Below are 20,364 nucleotides of genomic sequence, written 5' to 3' on the forward strand. Positions count from 1 at the left end.
CTACAATTTCTGTTTCTTCATCCAATGACTAGCCTACTGGATGAATGAATTGAATTTCTATGTTGTTGACTCTCTTTTGCACACTCAAAGAGAGTAACCATCAAGAATGGTTCCACTGTGTATTTCCTAAAACTCCTGCATTAGATTAATCCTTTGGGAAGTAACTTCCAGAGTATAGGAAAATGTCAAGCTTGCAAGCTGCTTAGTAGATGTTTATCATTATCATCATCATCATCATTACTATAATGCAGTTTTCTAATTATGATGTTACATTTGTTTATCAATTCTATGCTAAAAGTAAAAACGGCTCTAAGTAGCAGCTAAGCATATTTGTCTGTTTTTATGGTGGAAGGTTACATTATGCCATGTTCACATGACCAGAATTCAATGTAATATAATTTGTTTAGAAAATAGGTCAAGTTTTATAGGTAGATGGGGCCTTAAGATAGGATTTGGGAAAAGCACAGTTCCTATACCCTTTGATAACAACTCAGAGATGTCCTGTGGGAAGAGAGATGGAGCTGAAGTCTCTGACACTCAGAGCATCACTCTGAACACAGCACTTAGTCATCATTTCTACAGAGTGAGACATGGGCAAACTACCCAGGTGAGAGTGGGGACTCCTAGGGAACAGATTTTCAAAGTTAAATCAGAATCAAGTTACCAGCTGTCAATGACAGGGTGGTTAAATTTGAAAGAGTTCACTTATCTACACAAGCATTTAACATCACCAGGGACTAATTTTAAGTTTTTTCTTCAGAATTTAAGTGTTATGAATACCAACAAGTTTTTAAAAGTTCTAAACAATAGGATAGTCTTTTTTCTAGAATTTACATCCAAGACCTGAAGGATTTGTGATTGTACTGATGGAAAACTAACATGAAAATATCAGATCCTTCTATATCTTGTAGTCATAAAGAGTTGCCAGAAATTCAGGCAAAAGTTAAGTCACTTGTCTGTAGTCATAACCAGTAAAGAGGAGAGAGTTTAAACTTAGGTCTTTCTCTCTACAAATCTAGCATGTGCTATATACAACATTCCTGAATATAGTCAGAACTAGACTAAATTGCAACTGGAAAATATTTAACAGAAAAAAATTTAAAACAATAGAATAGAGAGAATATTAGTTTGATGTTTTCTAAGTCAATATAATCCATAGGGATTCTTATGTATGGTTTAATGACCTCTTTACTATCTGAGATTGATACCACTGTATTATACCATGCTCTCTTTCTATTTTTTTGGGTTACTATGAAACAATTTAATAAACTGTTTTGCTAGTGTGTCTAATGAATTAATATAGCTTCCATATTTCTAATTAAAATCTGGTTAATAAAAATCTAAATTTTAGGAGTTATGGAGTGTCATAGTTAATGTAAAACTTATCAATAATGAACAAAGAACATTATAAAAAGGGGCATAAAAATGGGCTATAGTTCTGGTAAATAAAATCCTATCAAAAGTATTTATACATAAGTACCAAGTGGGTATCTGCTTCCATTCTGACAGTCATTTCCTTAGAGGGAGGCAGGCTGTCAACCTGTGGGATCAAGGAGCTGTCCAACAGAAGCTAATTTAGGGAAAACTAGAAGAGAACAGCTAAGTGACTGACCTGGTATTAAGAAAAGTTTTCTCTCTGAGTTCAAATCTAACCTCAGACAGTTACTGACTATGTGATCTTAAACAAGTCAATTAATACTGTTTTGCCTCAGTTTCATCATCTATAAAATGAATTAGAGCAAGAAATGGCAAACCATTCTGATATCTTTGCTGAGAAAATCCTAAATAAGGTCACAAAGAGTTGGACATGACTGAAATGACTGAGCAACAAAGAAATGGAAGGCTGATCTCTCCTTCCTACATATAAAAACATGCAAATCCCTTCCATAATTCTGAGGTTAACCAATTATTTGGGACTTTTTAGAACTTGAATTTCTTGATCTTTCTAATCTCATCTTAGACAACCTCTTTTCAACTATACTTCTAGCTCATGATCACACCTCTGATCAGTGTCTTGCCTCTTGTCTCTGAGCTCTCAATTTAGCAGTCTTTATCTCTGGTAACATATGCCTCACTCTACATTAATAACCCAGCAGTTGAGTCATTTCCCAGGCTGAAGGCTTCTAGGTAGCAAAGATTTTCCTTGTTTCTCAGCTAGAAAAATATAATCTGGTCCCAATGATGCTTATTCTCTCCACAATAACAGCCATTAGTGGGACTAGGTGAAATTTTAGGGTGGGTATCCAAACTGTTTTAGCAGTCAAAATAAAAACAAACAAACTTTTATTGTAGCCACAAGATGCCAAACTTAAAAGAAGTATTTTATTCAGTTTATAAGACTTGTACAAGTAAATTAAAATCTTTTAAATTAAAATTTTAAAAATTTAAAAAATTTAAAATAAAATAAAATTTAAAAATAACAATCTAAATGAATATACCATAAAAGGTTTAAGATCTATTATATAAAAATCTGTAGGCATGATTCTCATTTTAAATTAGCTATTGTTTTCTACAGATTCATTATAAAAGTCATTATTTTGCATTATTTATGAACTCAAACAAATTTATGAGTGATGATACAAACTATCATAGGGTAAGAGATAAATTAATTAAACATGAATTGGCATTGAAGTTTAATATCAATGGTCTTTATAAGACTTTAGAGGGGAAGCCAAAAGATGTTGACTTCTGAATATGAATGATGATCATAATCTTTACTTCATTTGCTATTATTTTTCATTTAATTTAGTCCGAGGTGTTTCAATCTGGGTCTTTTTTGCTGTCACTACAAATTACATATAACAAAAACAAAATTTCTTATCCCTTAGGGGCCCTCCCTCACTTCTGTACCACCTAATTTCTTTTAGTGATATGTTCAACAGTCCTGGGCCTAAGCAGACAATGATGAAGTCCTTTTTAGTTCTCTGAATGTAACTTTTCCCTTTCTCTTCTCAATTCTAAATTTACTGTCAAGCCTCCCTTTATCTCTAAATATCACGGTATTTTTTTTCTAGATTCTCTTTCCTACAATTATTTATAAATAAAAGAGTCAAAATAATGTTCCAGGATCAGAGAATTTTGAAACCTCATAGTTGAAAGAGCTCTCAAAGATCATCTAATTAAATAATATTTGATTTAGAAATTGGGGGGACTAGAATTGTGATTTAATTATTATAGAGGGAATATTTATAGAGAAATCTCTCTAATAATGAAAACTGGAAATTATTCTGCAATTTTTAGTCTTAGAAAGTTTGTTGGAGCATCTGACCAGGTAGGATTATAGTCATTCTGTGGAAAATGTGAGACTTGAACCAAGTTCTTTCTTATTATCAGTTCTCTATTCATTATTCAATAGTATTTCAAAGTAAGAATACCCTCACAATATTCTCTTGACTGCAGGGCTGGTGCTCTATCCATTGCACCACCTAGCTGCCCCCCTCAACAATATTCTTAACAAGTGGTCCTTTGACCCATCCTGGAAGATTTATTTTGCATCATATCATATTGCAGTAAAGTTTCTGTTAGCTCAATTCTCCCTGTGCAGCGGGAGAACTGTTCGGTTCTGCAAATATGTATTGTATCTAGGATATACTGCAACATATTTAACATATATAGGACTGCTTGCCATCTTGGGGGGGGGAGGGAGGGAGGGGAAAAAATGAAACATAAGTGATTGCAAGGGATAATGCTGTGTAAAAATTATCCTGGCATGGATTCTGTCAATACAAAGTTATTATTAAATAAAATTAAATTTAAAAAAAAAGTTTCTGTTAGCTAAGATCATCAGGGTATAAATTATTCTGCATAAAGAAGTTTTTCAGGTAGCTAAGGATCTAATCCTATGTGTCAATTATGCATGTTTAATATACACATATATGTACATGTACATATATGCAGACACATGTTTATACCTATCTATTTATTCAAGTCATTTATGGTTCCCATTAGATTCGGTGAATTTGTGCACAGGCATGAACTTTTGTACACACACACACACACACACACACACACACACTCACACTCCTAAAGTTCCTTCTGCTTAGGCTGATGATAACTCACATTTCTTTACTTCAAACAATACAAAAAACTGTAAGATAAGTAATGTACAAATTCTTATCCCTATTTCACAGATGAAGAAATCAGTAAATAGGCTGGATCAAAAAAGAGACATAGACATAAAGCTAGGAGAAACTCGAAATTCCTCCCCCTCATACCCATATTGAGCACTAATTTTTTTGGCCAGCTAAAACTCCAATGCCTTTTCCAAAGCTGATCTGATCAAAGAACACTCTGGGATTTGAAAGACATTATAAGATCTTACATGGTAATGCTTCTGAGACAAGTGGAGTCTAGAAATTTGGAAGCAAAATGGAACAAATTAAATCTATTTTTTGCACTAAATTTTTTTCCATAGAGCATTTTTATGTATAATTTCCAACTGAATATTTTGGAAGAGATTATATTACTAATATGAAAAGTATAGAGAACACAGTCTAGGAAACATTTCCCTGTTGTCTTTTTTTTTTTTAACACGATCTGCTTTAAAATCATCTCCCCATTTTATACTTGTGCAATTGATTATTTAAATATCAGTATAGGATTTAACCTCCTCCTTGTCTCATAGTTGTGGCTATGGGGTCTCCATTAGTAAAGAATAAGTCCCAGCATAACATAAGAGTAGGGGAGGTTTCATAGGATAATGTTAGCAATGCAAACGAAGTTTGCCACCAAAGGACAAGCTTAAATTCAGAGTATCACTACATAAAAATAATAAATTTTTGGCTACAGCATCTCCCAATCAAATAAAGAATAGAGGGGTCACAATCTCCATTAGTGGAGGGAGCATTCCCAAGAAGGAAAGAATAAATTCTTGAAGTACTATAAAATATTAAAGAAAGGGGATTTAATATTTATTCTTGCTACCTTGATTTTTTTAAGATTGCCAACAGCAGTTCTACAATACTATCTATAAATTCCTTCAGTAACTGATCTGAGCCTGAAGACATAAGTACATTTGATGTAGCATGGGATTACTGTCTTAGTAGCTTCTCTTATATCTCAGGTTCCAAGTCTTCCTTCATGATACTTACATTATCTTTTATCCCTATCTTCCAGTCTCAGTTAAAGTCTCATATTTTACAAAATTTCTCACTTTCTAAAAATTTCTACAAAATATCTTTTTTGATCCTCTTTTAATGCTAGTATCTTCTTTCTGTTGGTAATCTCCAATTTATTCTCTATCATTTTTTCATGTTGTCTCTCTTATTAAAATGTAAGCTCCTCGAGAGCAAGAGCTGTCTTCTGCCTTTCTTTGTATCCCCAACACTTAGCATAGTGCCTAGCATATAGTAGACACTTAATAAATGTCTGTTGACTGACTGACATATGATTATAGGGGACTTCTTTTTACATATTATAACAAATCTGAAGCAAAAAAAAAAAAATCCTTATCTGATTCCTTATCTCACTTCTCCCAGAAGCTATTCTAAATCTTTTCTTCCCCTCCTCGTGCTCCCTACCCCCATGTTCTTTACCTCCACAGCCTATCAACTAAAGACCTTGTTTCTTTACTGAAAAAAAAAAAATGAGGCCATCTGATGTGTCTTTCTTCATTCTCTTCTTCTCAAAACCAACAGACATCATCACCTGATTTCTCTTCCTTCCCTCTAGCCTCTCACAAGGTAGGCTTTCTCCTTCCCAAGGTCAAACCATCTGACATTGATTTTATCATCACCTGTATTCTCTAGCAGATTATACCCTCACTTATCCTTCTTCTCTCTTGAACCTTCGACCTCTCCCTATCAACTGGCCGCTTTCTTTCTACTTTCAAAAATTCCCAACTTTCCTCCATCCGTAAGAAAAAATTAACTACCCTATCACCGCCCCCCTCAAGCTATCATGTTATATCTCTCCTAGTTCTCTGAGCCAATGTCCTTGAAAAAGTTGTTTCTACTCAACTGCTTTCACTTCATCATTTTTCACTCATTCCTCAACCCTTTCTAATCTGATTTTCAACTTTATTATTAAGTTTTACTCTCTCTAAAGTAATCAGTGATTTTTAAATTGCCAAATGTCATGGTCTTTTCTCAGCTTTAATCCTTCAAGATTTATCTGGGTTTTTTCTTTTCTTTTTAATTCATGAAATAATAAGCTTTTTCATAAAATAGAATAAAAAAGATGATTGCACATCAAACTGCAAACCTATTATTCACAACTTGCTAATCCTTTTATATATACAATAAAGCTTTAAAATATGCAATAAATAAAAATATACATGTAACTTCCCTCCCACTCTAGAAACCATTACTATCAGACACAAAGAGGTATGTCTATATATGCATAAGTATAAATGTATAAGTATGATATATGTCCTTCATTTGTCCTTTATAGTTAACCTGATATTTATAAGTCAAAATGATTTACTCAAAGTTGTTCCCCAATTGAAAGGCAGTCCCACAATTTTCAGTTCTTTGCCACCACAAAGAAAGATGCTATAAATATTTTCCTTTTCCCCTCATCATCTTTAGAAATTGACCTCATGTTAGTATTGCTGGACCAAAGTATTGTTGTTCAAGGGTATAGACAGTTTAACAACTCTTTGGGTATAATTTGAGAATTATCTGTTGCATTCACACTGCTGACCACCCTCTCTGCCAGGACACACTCTCCGGCTTTACTAACTACCTGTGAGACCACATTCCTAAGTCTCCTTTCTTTACTGGTTCATCATCATCCATATTATGTCTTCTATCAGTGCTCTCTACTAAAACTTTTTTCTTTCAATACTCTTTTTCAGTAACCTTATGAATTCTCTAGTGTTTAATTATTATTTCTGAATAGATGCTCAGATCTATTTATTGAACTCTAGTCCTTTCTCTGAGCTTCAGTCTCCTATTATCAATATCTTATTGGACATTTCAAACTGAATGTTTCAGAGAAATGTTAAATGCAACATAAATGAAGTCATCATCTTCCCCTTAAACCTTCCCCTCTTTCTTGCTTTTCCAGACTTTCAATCTACCAGGGTGGTAATCTTAGCATTCTGGATTCCTCACTTTTTTCATTCCAAATATCTAATCAGTTGCCAAATATTGACATTCCTCTCTTCACAATATCTGATCCCTTCTCTTTACTCACACAGTTATTGCCTTAGTTCAGGTCCTCATCATCTTTCACCTAGAATACTGGAATAGCTTCCTAACTAATCTCCTTACTTCAAGTCTTTCCCTATTCCAGTTCATCCTATGTACTGTTGCCAAAATAATTTTTCTTAAGTGTGGATCTGACCATGTGACTGATTCCCCTACTTAAAAAACTTCACTGGCTTCCTAATGCCTCTAGAATAAAATGAAAACTGTCTTGTTAAGCCCTGCACAGCATGATCTTAATCCATCTTTCCAATGTTATTGAACATTACCCTTATTCTTATACTCTGTGAATCAGACAAATTTGCCTTTCCTCCATTGCTTACACAGAGAACACCATCTCTCTATCTTTGTAGTAGCTTTCCTCTATTTCTTGAAAGAATCCCCTCTTTGCCTTTTCTCAGAGAATCCCTCTCTTCCTTTAAGATAAAGCACAGGTATCATCTTCTGCATGGAGCTTTTCCTAATCCTTCTAATTACTAATATCCTTCTTTCTAACCTCCTTGTGCATATATACATGCAATACATACATACATACATATATACACACACACATATATTAACTTTATTTTTATGCTGTATGTATTTTTATATGTACTTTTTTACCTTACTAGAAGAGTAAGCTCAATGCAACAGCACTTACTTCATCCTTTGTACTTATAATGGATAGAGCATTTAGTCTGGAGTTAGGAAAATCTGAATTCAAAACTAGCCACAGACATTTATGACCCTGGGCAAGTCAGTTTATCTGTGTATCTCAGTTTCCTCAATTGCAAAATGGGAATTATAATAGCACCTATCACCTTATTGTAAAGATCCAATGAAATATTTGTTAGTACTAGCTTAGAACAGTTCCTGGTCCTATAATAGGTATTATGTAAATACTTTTCTCTCTTACAACACCAGTATCTATGCACAGAGTCTAACACAGTGCACACTTAAAAATACCGCTGATTGACTGATTATTGTCCCGTTTAGACATCCTGCTGGTGCATTATATTTTTTTAATTTGGGAAATCATAGAATCACATCTTGTACTAGGAAAAATCTAAGAGGTTATCTAGTTCAACCTCTTCCCCTAACTTCTCAACTCCATTTTAAAGGTATGAAAACACGTCCAAGTTTGTTGGTTAAGGGACTGGATCAAAGTCAGATAGGTGGTAACTGCTAGAGTTAGGATTCCTAAAGAGATCTTCTGACTCCCAGCAGAAAACTCAAGTATGAGGTAAAAAACAAGTTCTATGATCCGCTAATTATGAAGACCAAGACCAAAGATAGATGAAAAGAGTTTAATACAGAAATTAAATAAAATTCAGTATAATATTTAATGTTCTATATGATAATATTGCTTAAGTGATATCACTAATGTAAATTAAAACATTTAAGAATCAAATAAAGCATTATTATGATAAATTATGAAAATGTGTTGTCTTGGAGGTAGAAGATGGAAGAGGTTTCTTGGAAAGGCAGTGTAACATAGCAGGAACAGAAGTAGATATCTGCTGAATGTGCACTCATCTTTCCAATCATCAAGATTTATGACCTTGAAGTCACTTTAGACTCTTTCCTCTTTCTCAAGTCTTGTCTTCAGGGAGTTTCTATCTATTTTGTGTTTATTGAAATGCCCCATCCCTATTCTCCTCCCATAGAATCTAAGCTACTTAAGGACAGGAACTACTTCATCTTGGTTGTGTTACCAGTAAAATTTCCCCTCCACCCCTTCCATCTATGATTTCATAAGAATATAGAGCTCTCTCTAAACTTCAGTTTCTTCATTTGTAAAATGTCCTCAAGGGTCCCTTCTAGCTCTAAATTTTGGGATCCTACAATCTCCTTCCAAGAGTCTGCTACTATTCTCTTTCTCCCCCAACCACGCCTGATCTTAGTAAAGGGTGCTTGCCCAATCTCAAACTAACCCAGGCCCAGACCCCCAAGAATCATCTAAGGAAGTATCTATAGGGACTTGTGCCCTGAAGGAAACAGCCAATTTCACATATAGATCTGTACCCTTTAAAAATTTTATGTTATTGGTTACAAAAGGAAGTAGTGAGAGTAAAAGTCTGGCTCAATTACATCCCTATCACTAGCTAGAAAAAAATAACAAATCAGGTTCTCTACTTCTCTCCTGTCTCAGAGGACTAGTACTTTTTTTCTTGTCTAGTCTCTTTCATCTATGTCTTTGTTTCCATTATATTTTGCCTCCTCCAGGATTTTGGCTCCCCCCCACACCATTTAAAAATATTATTACTGATATTTCTCATTTTTATATCACTGACATTTCCTTCTTCTTCTCCTCTTCCAGAGCCTTCCTTTGAAATTATTTTTAAAATTGGAAGAGAAACAAAATTCAGAAAAACCAATCAACCTATCAAAAAAAATCTGATGTGATATGCATTATTCACTATATGTAGCCCCTCAGTTCTGCAAAGATGCTAAAGAAATATCTTTTCATATCTCTTCCTGGGAGCAAAGCTTGATCTTGATAATTCTCAACATTCGCTATTAATGATTTTTGTGTTTGTTTTAACTGTTGCAGTAATAATATACATTTTCACCAGTTTTAAAAATAGGTGTTTTAGGTTTTTTTCCTTTTTTTTCTTAACATCAGTCATCTCCCATATATTTTTCCACTTTTCCCCACCAGCTTTTTAACTCGAATCAGTAACAAGGAAAAACAACTAAACAAAACTAACAAAGCAAGTAAGTCTACAAGTAGATATAATGCTTAGAACCCATAGCCTCTCACTTCTAAAGTGAGAAGATGTTTTATCCTATTTTCCAGATCCAACTTTGTTCTTGCAATTAGTCTGAATTCAGGTGCCTTTTAATATTTTTCATTAATATCATTTAATCTTTTATGTTTAATTAATAAATAAACATGTACATATATATATGTGGAAAAGGAGAGGGGGGGTATATGTGTGTGTGTTTGTGTTCTGGTTCTTTATTTTGTATTATTTCATAAAATTTTTCCTTGTTTCTATGAATTCTTCATATCTATCATTTCTTACAACAAAATTCCATTCATATGACCGTAATATGTCAGCAATCTCTTCATTTCTGTAGTTTCAACTATTATCTCTATTCAAATAACTATAAAAACTATATTTCCCACTCTGTGTTCTCTCCTGAGTTCCAAACCTACATTTTCAAACATTGGATATTTCTATGTAGATGTTCTATTGGCACTTCACACTTATCATGTCCAATACCATCCTTATACTTCTCCTTGAATATCCTCCTTTAAACTTTCTAATCTTTGTCATTGGTATCACCATTTCCCTAAACACTTATAATTGAAAAGTTACTATTTTCTCTAATTCAACTTAATAGATGCCTTTTGTAACAATAGAGGCTATTTTCTTCCTTTCTTTTATCTTACAAATACAATCAATTGTCAAGTCTTGTAAATTCCATATTCAGAATATATTTCCTTTAATTGTCCCATTTTCTATTACTACTGTTATCATTAATCACTAATGACAGTTGTCATTCCCTCTAACATGAACTACTGAAATAGCCTTTTAAATGAACCCACTAGTCATTCTCCTCTCCCAATCCACTCCACATTCCATGACCAAATCTTAAAAGTACTAAATAAAATCTTAGCTATTATATTGTCATGCAAACATCATTTTCCAATCTTGTCATTTTCCTATTCGATTCACCAGCTAAACCTTCTTATACACTTCCTAGTTGACAAACAAATCATCTTCTGCTTCCCTGTGTCCAAGACTTTATGCCATTCCCTACATCTAAAATTCTGTCTTTATGACTCCCCTGTAGAAATATTATTCATATTTCCAGACCCAAATGTTTCACCTACCTTTGAACATGATCATGATGTATTTTTTGAACTCCCCAAATGGAAATAAACTTCTCTTTCTCCCAATTTTGTTGCTTATGTTTTTTAGTTGTTATTGTTGTCATTTGTATAGCTGCTGTTACCTACTATAGTAATACAAGCTTCACCAGGGCTAGAACTTTGCCTTATGTGTCAACATTCCTTAGTACTTAGTTCATAATCTTGTAAATAGTAGCTCACAGTAAACAATTATTGAATTGAACATCCTACGATAATGTTCATCTTTGAGATGATGATGGTATCATCTTTATATTAAAAATTACAGCACTTATCATTAAGTTAATAATAATTGAAGACATTTACATGTATTTGGAAAAAACTGTCAAATAAAAAAAATAATCTCCCAAGACACAAGGCATTAGCTTAGTGGACTGAAAAAAAAAGCTAGATACATAATTGGCACTCATTGCACACTGATGAATTGGTCCAAACAAGAACATCATCCTATGCTTAGGAAAGTTTACTCACCTGGCAACATCTGTCTTAATAATTTGCAAATTCGACAAGAGATTTCTAATTATGTACAGAAACTGAATGCCATAACAAAAGAATAATGAGGGCAAGTTAAAACAAGGTACCAGCATAAGGACCTGTAACTATCATCAATACCAAATAGCAAAAAATTTTCTGTGACCAATGGAATTTTGTACTGATGGATAACTGGAGTTTTATAAAGAAAGAAATAGAAATGCTATTATTAAAAGATATATTTAAAATACCAGGATAAAATAATGATATAGAGGAAAGAGGGGCCTAAGCTACAAATTTCTGGGACTCAAGAAAATTGGAGAGAATAAATAGAAAAAGGCTGAAATGCCAACATGTTGGCAAATTCGAGTTTCATAATGGAGTTGGTTGAAGTAAACATCTAATTTTTTTTGCTATCTCATTTTTCATCTTAGAGAAAATTCATAGAACAAAAAAAGTTAAACAAGGAATAAAGTTGAGATTGTCTTAAATGCTAAAATGTCACAGTACAGTCAATAGCAATTATTAAAAAGATGGTTAAGTACTAAAAAAGAATTGAATGTCATAATTGCTAGTTATACAAAATATGTTAATTCTGTTAATTTTGTATTACAGATTTTATTACTATAATTTCTTATATTTTATTATTATAGTTTTACTTGAAAACTTATTATTTAGTTATAATTATTTACTAAACCCATTTCAATCTGGAAATTTTTTCTTTCAAATTATTATTTCCCTGATCAAGTTGGATTTTTTGTATACATGGTATTTTTAAAAGAGAGGACAGTATGAATATTTATAAAATCTTGTTCATTATAGTATGAATTACCAAACTAACTAAAAGTCAGTGAAAAGACATTTGCAAAGGATGAAAGGAAAGCAGTACATAATACATAAAATATATATACACAATTATTATAAACCCCTGGAAAGTGGACTCAAGAAAAAAACTGTGTAAATAAGATGTCCTTTCCTCTTCCAAATAGAATGCAATGTGTGATCCAAACCACTCCTTCTAAGGGACCTTGACCACAAGCCATGACTAAATGCAAATTTGTTTAAACACTGTGTTCCTCTAGCTGATTAGGGAGTATAATCTCCTAAGAAAGGATGAAGCTTGCTATGTCAAGCAAAGTGCCTCTGTAAACATTGACTAATGTTTATAGGAGAAATGGAATGCTAATGTTCAATTATGACCATCTCCTATTTTCTAGCATTTAAGGGAACCAACAAATTAATATTTAAGCATCAAGCACCCTGTATAAAAATTTATTGAACTGAAATTTCTAGTTTTGTGGGATTCATTTTCAGTCTTTCTTTTGAGCAAGTTTTCTGAGCTGATCCTGCAATTGCTTTTAATAACCAATTTCAACTAAAATGAACTGACTATATCTTTACATTGTTGGAAAACTAGATAGCAGTTGGGGCAAGCAATAAACCGTATTGGCTCAGGCAAGAAGTTCTCGGTTTAAAGCTAACCTCAGATTGTTATTAACTGGGTCATCCTGAACAAGTCATTTAACCTTTCTCAGCCTCAATTTCCTTACTTGTAAAATGGAGATAATAATAGCACCTACCTCACAGGACTGTTGTGATGATCAGTGAGAGAATATATATATATACTGTTTGGCAATTCTTTAAATGTTATATAAGTGCTATTCATATGGAACAATAAAAAGTCGAGAATCTCAAGGGAATTAATGAAAAAAAAATCAAATGAAGGTGGTCTAGCTGTACCTGATCTAAAATTATATTATAAAGCAGCAGTCACCAAAACCATTTGGTATTGGCTAAGAAATATATTAGTTGATCAGTGGAAAAGGTTAGGTTCACAAGACAGAATAGTCAACTATAGCAATCTAGTGTTTGACAAACCCAAAGATTCTAACTTTTGGGATAAGAATTCATTATTTGATAAAAACTGCTGGAATAACTGGAAATTAGTATGGCAGAAATTAGGCAAGGACCCACACTTAACACCATATACCAAGATAAGATCAAAATGGGTCCATGACCTAGGCATAAAGAACGAGATTATAAATAAATTAGAGGAACATAGGATAGTTTATCTCTCAGACTTGTGGAGGAGAAAGAAATTTGTGACCAAAGATGAACTAGAGACCATTACCGATCACAAAATAGAAAATTTTGATTATATCAAATTAAAAAGCCTTTGTACAAACAGAACGAATGCAAACAAGATTAGAAGGGAAGCAACAAACTGGGAAAACATCTTTACAGTTAAAGGTTCTGATAAAGGCCTCATTTCCAAAATATATAGAGAACTGACTCAAATTTATAAGAAATCAAGCCATTCTCCAATTGATAAATGGTCAAAGGATATGAACAGACAATTTTCAGAAGATGAAATTGAAACTATTACCACTCACATGAAAAAGTGTTCCAAATCACTATTGATCAGAGAAATGCAAATTAAGACAACTCTGAGATATCACTACACACCTATCAGATTGGCTAAGATGACAGGAAAAAATAATGATGAATGTTGGAGGGGATGCAGGAAAACTGGGACACTGATGCATTGTTGGTGGAGTTGTGAACGAACCCAACCATTCTGGAGAGCAATCTGGAATTATGCCCCAAAACTTATCAAACTGTGCATACCCTTTGGATCCAGCAGTGTTACTTCTGGGCTTATATCCCAAAGAAATACTAAAGAAGGGAAAGGGACCTGTATGTGCCAAAATGTTTGTGGCAGCCCTGTTTGTAGTGGCTAGAAACTGGAAAATGAATGGATGCCCATCAATTGGAGAATGGCTGGGTAAATTGTGGTATATGAATGTTATGGAATATTATTGTTCTGTAAGGAATGACCAGCAGGATGAATACAGAGAGGCTTGGAGAGATCTACATGGACTGATGCTAAGTGAGATGAGCAGAACCAGGAGATCATTATATACTTCGACAACGATATTGTATGAGGATGTATTCTGATGGAAGTTGATTTCTATGACAAAGAGACCTAACTGAGTTTCAATGGATAAATGATAGACAGAAACAGTTACACCCAAAGAAGGAACACTGGGAAACGAATGTGAACTATTTGCATTTTTGATTTTCTTCCCGAGTTATTTTTACCTTCTGAATCCAATTCTCCCTATGCAACAGGAGAACTGTTCGGTTCTGCAAATATGTATTGTATCTAGGATATACTGCAACATATTTAACATATATAGGACTGCTTGCCATCTTGGGGGGGGGGCGTGGAGGGAGGGCGGGGAAAAATCAAAACATAAGCGAGTGCAAGGGATAATGTTGTAAAAAATTACCCTGGCATGGATTCTGTCAATACAAAGTTATTATTAAATAAAATTAAATTAAAATTTTTTAAAAATGTTATATAAGTGCTGCTATTATTGGAAAGTACAGGAATATCTATACTAGGAATAACTCCTTATATTAACAATCATTCTATTAGCCCATGGCCTATGGGATAGCTGGACTTTTCTCCTAAATTTCTAATAACCTAATCTTGATTCTCTTTACTTTTTAGAACAAAAACTTCACCTTTCCAAGAAAATTTTGCTAAGCATAGTTAAAACTACACTCTTGTGATGTTTTGATTTTTAGTATGATCACATTTTAATACATCTAGATTGAAAGGAAATTAATATAAATTTATTTTAAAAACAATTCTTTAATCTTATATATAATTTTGCCATTCATTAAAAATGAAAGCAAATTTCCATACTATGAGAGAGATGTGTTTGTTTATTTTTACATAAAGAAATAAATTTTGGTAAAATATTTGATACTTTTTTACTGTTGCAAAATAATGGTTTATTATTGTAAATGTCTGATTGTACACTTATTTTATGGATCTCTACACCCAGGATAAAGAAAAATTTGGGGGACAAAAAGGGGTTGTGAGTTGAAAAAGTGTAAGAAGTGCCGATCTAGTTAACACCTTCGTTTTAGAGATAAGGGGACTGAGGTCCAATAAGATTAAGGAATATACTCAAGATCAAACAGATAGTAAACACTGGAGGTGAAATTTGGACCCAAATCCTCTAATACCAGCCAAAGTCAGCACTCTTTTGACTCTACCTCTTCTCTTTGGCTGCTCCTGTGATTTATGTGTTTGTGTGGAAGCCATTGTTTAAAAAAATCCCTACTGATATAAATTGACACCTGATCTCCAATTTATAGTTTTAAGAGAGCTGTTGAGAGCCCAAGGTCCTACAGTCTGTATGTCAGAGTCAGGACTAAGCCAGGTCTTCCTGATTTTGAAGACCAGCAGAAGCTCCATCTCAAGGACATAACGTCACATTTTTGCTTATCTCTTAATTCTCAGTACTATAGTTCAAGAATTCCATTTCTCAGGCTCCACATTAAAAGCATAGGGTAGAACAAAGAATCAAGCTAATTACCAATGCTAAAGTTCAAGTGCAGTCATCTGTGTCAACAATTATCGTGTGTGCAAGAATGAAGCATTTTTAATGCCAATATAAATCCCATTTCTTGTCCCTTTCTCTCTTTTTCAATCCAAAGACCTATTCTCTCTCTTACCCTGGTTAGACTCACTAAGAAGAGCCACAATCTTTTGAAAAGTTTCAAAATTAGGCTTTCCTAATAAATGTGGCATTAAAGTTAAAACAAAAATTTATTTTACGAATTTTAAAGAGAAGATTGTAAAGATGGCATCATTGAAAAAAAAAGTGACATAGAGCAAAATCCTATTCCATTGAATTGTATGTAGTTGCTGCAAATGTTGCTGTTTGCCAGCAATACATTTAATTAAACGATCTTATATTTATAAAGAGCTCTGACTCTGAAAATATCTATTCCTTGCTCTCTGAGCAGGACCACACTAATAAAACATAATATATTCTTTTCTGGAAAAGATCCCAAGAGTAAGATTCCAAAACCTTCCTAGGTAACAGACACTAGATTTTAAAAAACATCTCCATGAGGAAGTTCTTTCCTATATAAACCTCAAGTCCTCTATGGTCCTTTAAATAAACTTTCTCTTTCTTTTCCTCTCAGCAGAAAAAAATGACTACTCTTTTTTTATATAACTAATAATGTCTTTCAAGGCCTTTTACCTTTCTCTTCTACAACCTTCATAATCTTGGACCTGTTTGCTTTTCCCCACTCCCTCCTATTTTATGGTTATCTTCTAAGTCCTCCCCTTCATTGTTCTTAGGAAGGTCAGAATTTTATATAGTCTTTAGTTTGATCAGGTAACAATATTTACTGAGTGGTCAGGACCAGACTGACCATCTAGTAGTTTTGAAAAAATAAAAAAAAATCTGTGTGTATAAATGTGTGCATATAAATATATATACATATATACACATATATATTTACACACACACTCACAAAAATATGCGTCTATTTATGTATGAATGTATATACACACGTATATGTATTAAATATAATTTTGAAGTCAAGTAACTTTCCAAGACCAGACTATCTGTAGTCTTGAAAATGTTATTTAAATCTGTGTGCATAAATGTGTGTATATACAAACATATATACATATATATTTCCACACAAAAGTGTGTATATAAGTATGAATATGTACATATTCCTATATATACACACATATATGTATACATAACACACATATATTCACACACATATATGTACATATTCATGCATACATATATGTATACATAAAATATATTCATGCATATATGTACATATTCACACACACATATGTATACATATCACATTATATTCATACATACATGTGTACATATTCATACGTATATACACACTTTTTGCGTGTAAATATATATATATATGTATATATGTTTATATATACACACATTTATGCACACAGATTTAAAAAAAATTTTCAAGACTACCAGATAGTCAGTCTGGTCTTGGAAAGTTACTTGACTTCAAAATTATATTTAATACATATACATGTGTATATACATTCATACATAAATACACGCATATTTTTGTGAGTGTGTATGTGTAAATATATATGTGTATGTATGTATATATAGTTATATGCACACATTTATACACATAGATTTTTTTTATTTTTTCAAAACTACTAGATGGTCAGTCTGGTCCTGACCACTCAGTAAATATTGTTACCTGATCAAACTAAAGACTATATATATATATATATAATTTTGAAGTTAAGTAACTTGCCTAGGATTATATACACATAAACTTCATAGAACCTGTGAATTAATAGCCACTCAAATCATATACTGTACCTGTACATAGAAGCATATATTTCTATATAAATATCTCTATGTGAATACCTATGAAGATATACATATATCAGAAAGAAGGAAAAAGGCATTTATTAAAAGCCTACTATGTGTCAGACATAGGTACTAATCACTTTATGAATATCACTTCACTTATTTATACATTAAGCACACATGATATACACCTGTGAGTGTGTACATATATGCACAAAAATATGATTTTACTGATACAGGAAATTCTCATTAAGAATTTCCCTCTACTAATTCAGGTAAACAATTACCCTACAATTTGCCCAGGGTCACACAGCATTTGTCAGATGGAGAGACCTGATGCTATGATTCAGGTTTTCTTGACTGAGGCAGAGAAATGCATGCACAACACACTTTTGAGTTTGTACTATTAACATTTTCTAAAGTCTAGACAATCAAAAAGTAACAAATCAAGTCTGATTTGAAACACCTGCCAATTTCTGAGGTACAAATGCTCAAGATCATCAGCTCTACTCTGGTTCTAGCTGCAGCAGCACGCCTAAGTCCCTCTGACCGAATGCACATTGGTACACCTGAAGATGCAAAAGAAAACAATTGCCCGTACCTGTTTGAGTGAATCCTGATTTGTATCCATTTGTTGTTCCATTTTCTGAGATTATCGTTGATGACACTGAAGAATTTGGTTTAGCAGAGAGGCAAGCAGCAGAGGATTGTCGGCTTCTACATTCTAGAAACGAGTAAGAGCCACATTGCATGAGGAGGAGGCACCCGTCAGGCTTTTGGCGATGTAATGACAAGAATCTGGTGGTTACAGCTGTGAAGATTAAAACCTAACTGGCAAAATAAAGAGCTGGCCTTCGAGGGTAAATCATTTTATCTTCATAAAGCCTCCATCACTTGACCCTGACTCCCATGGAATGAGTACCAAAAAAAAAATTTTTTTTACAAATTACAAATTCCTAGTCTCTTCTCATGGTTAAAAAGTATGTATGTGGTGGAGGTTAAGAGTAAAGGTCGGAGGGGGAGCACTAAGTGCAACTTGATAATTTAAGCCTTATTTCTACAAATACCATCATATTCATTTTTGTGAATCAGGTTGAGCCTCCTCTGTAGGAAAAGTTTAACAGACAACAATGAAGAAAATCTCAATAATCTTCCAAACTCTAGTTAATGACATATACCAATAAACTCAGTCAGATGATCTCAGAAGGGTTTTAGGTCTCCCCACTCAGTCTCAGCAGACCTTCAGTAAATGCAAGGTTTTATACAAGAAAAACAGAAATTACAAAGCTCTAAGATCTAGGCATGTTGAATGGACATGAAATTAGCAGACAGATATTAAATTTCATTAATGGTATATCATCTTTTCTTTCTATACTGCTTCACTTGATGATTTCATCAATTACCGTGAATTCAATGATATCTATGAAGATAGCCAGATATATATATCCAGCCCTCATCTCTCTCTTGAGCTCAAATTCTACAATTGCTTTTGGATATCTATAATTTGATGTTGTATAAGCATCTCAAACTGTCCAAAAAAAAGAACTTATTATCTTTTCTTACAAAAATTTCTTCTCTTCCTAAATTTTCTTTACTATCAGAAGGATTAATGGCATAGTGGATGGAGTACCAGTCCTAAAGTCAGGAATGTCTTGAGTTCAAATCCAGTCTCAGATACTTCCTAGCTGTGTGACCCTGGAGAAGTAACAAGCCCAACTGCCTCACCAAAAAAAAAAAAAAAATTACTAAAATAGGCTTATATTTTGCACTAATTCCATGTATCTAAACTACTGCCAAAATTGTTTCTGCCATCAGAACATCTCTTTTATATATTCATTTTCCTTTACTCACAGAGCTAATACTCTAGCTCAGACCTTCATCACCTCTTCTTCATCAAATTTACAATTGTAATGGGCTTCTAGCTGTTCTTCCTGTCTCAAGTCTTTTTCCTACTTCAGTCTGTCTTCTACGCAGCTACCAAAGAGACTTACTAAAGTGTAGCACTGATCATTGGGTAGTGCAGTAGAATCTGCACTGAGCCAGGTATAGGTTGAGTTCAAATCTAGCCTCAGATTACTAGCTGTGTGACCCTGGGCAAGGAATTTCACTTTTGAATATTTCAAGTTCCTTCTCCATAAAATGGAGATGATAAGAGCACCTTCATTCTAGAGTTGTTTTGAGAATCAAATGAGATAATAATTGAAAAATGTTTAGCACAGGGCCTGGCACAAAGTAGGCATTATGTAAGTGTTAATTATTATTATTATTATGAATTTATCATCCTCCCCACTATCCAATAACCATAAGTGGCTACCTATCAACCTTTAGGATCTCTCTCTCCCTCCCTCCTTCCCCCCTTCTTTCTTCTCTTCTCTCTCTCTTCTCTCTTTCTCTTTTCCCCTCTACCACCTATCTCTCTCTCTCCTTCCTTCCCTCCCTCTTTTCTTTCTCTCCCCTCTTTCCCTGTCCCTTCTCCTTTCCCCACTTCTCTTTCTCTCCTCTGTGTGTGTATATACATTATATATATATATGTATATACACACATATACATATATATATATATATATACACACACACAGAAAGAGAGAGAGAGAGGTAGATGGATATAGATATAGATATAGATATAGATATAGATATAGATATAGATATATATAGTATAGTTTATATGGATTTGAGATACCACCTAGGGAAA

The 20,364-nt window shown here is 33.4% G+C and overlaps 1 protein-coding gene across 1 annotated transcript in view; it reads right to left on the bottom strand.

Annotated features, from left to right (window-relative positions):
- The window catches only part of GREB1L (GREB1 like retinoic acid receptor coactivator), a 140,203-nt gene that overhangs the window by 84,722 nt on the left and 35,117 nt on the right, over positions 1–20,364 (bottom strand). The window contains exon 6 of the mRNA XM_051970360.1: positions 18,274–18,396. Coding sequence (XP_051826320.1) covers positions 18,274–18,396 — 123 coding nt within the window. The remainder of the gene's footprint in view (positions 1–18,273; positions 18,397–20,364) is intronic.

Source organism: Antechinus flavipes, chromosome 1, assembly GCF_016432865.1.
Source record: "Antechinus flavipes isolate AdamAnt ecotype Samford, QLD, Australia chromosome 1, AdamAnt_v2, whole genome shotgun sequence".
NCBI classification, from domain to species: domain Eukaryota; kingdom Metazoa; phylum Chordata; class Mammalia; order Dasyuromorphia; family Dasyuridae; genus Antechinus; species Antechinus flavipes.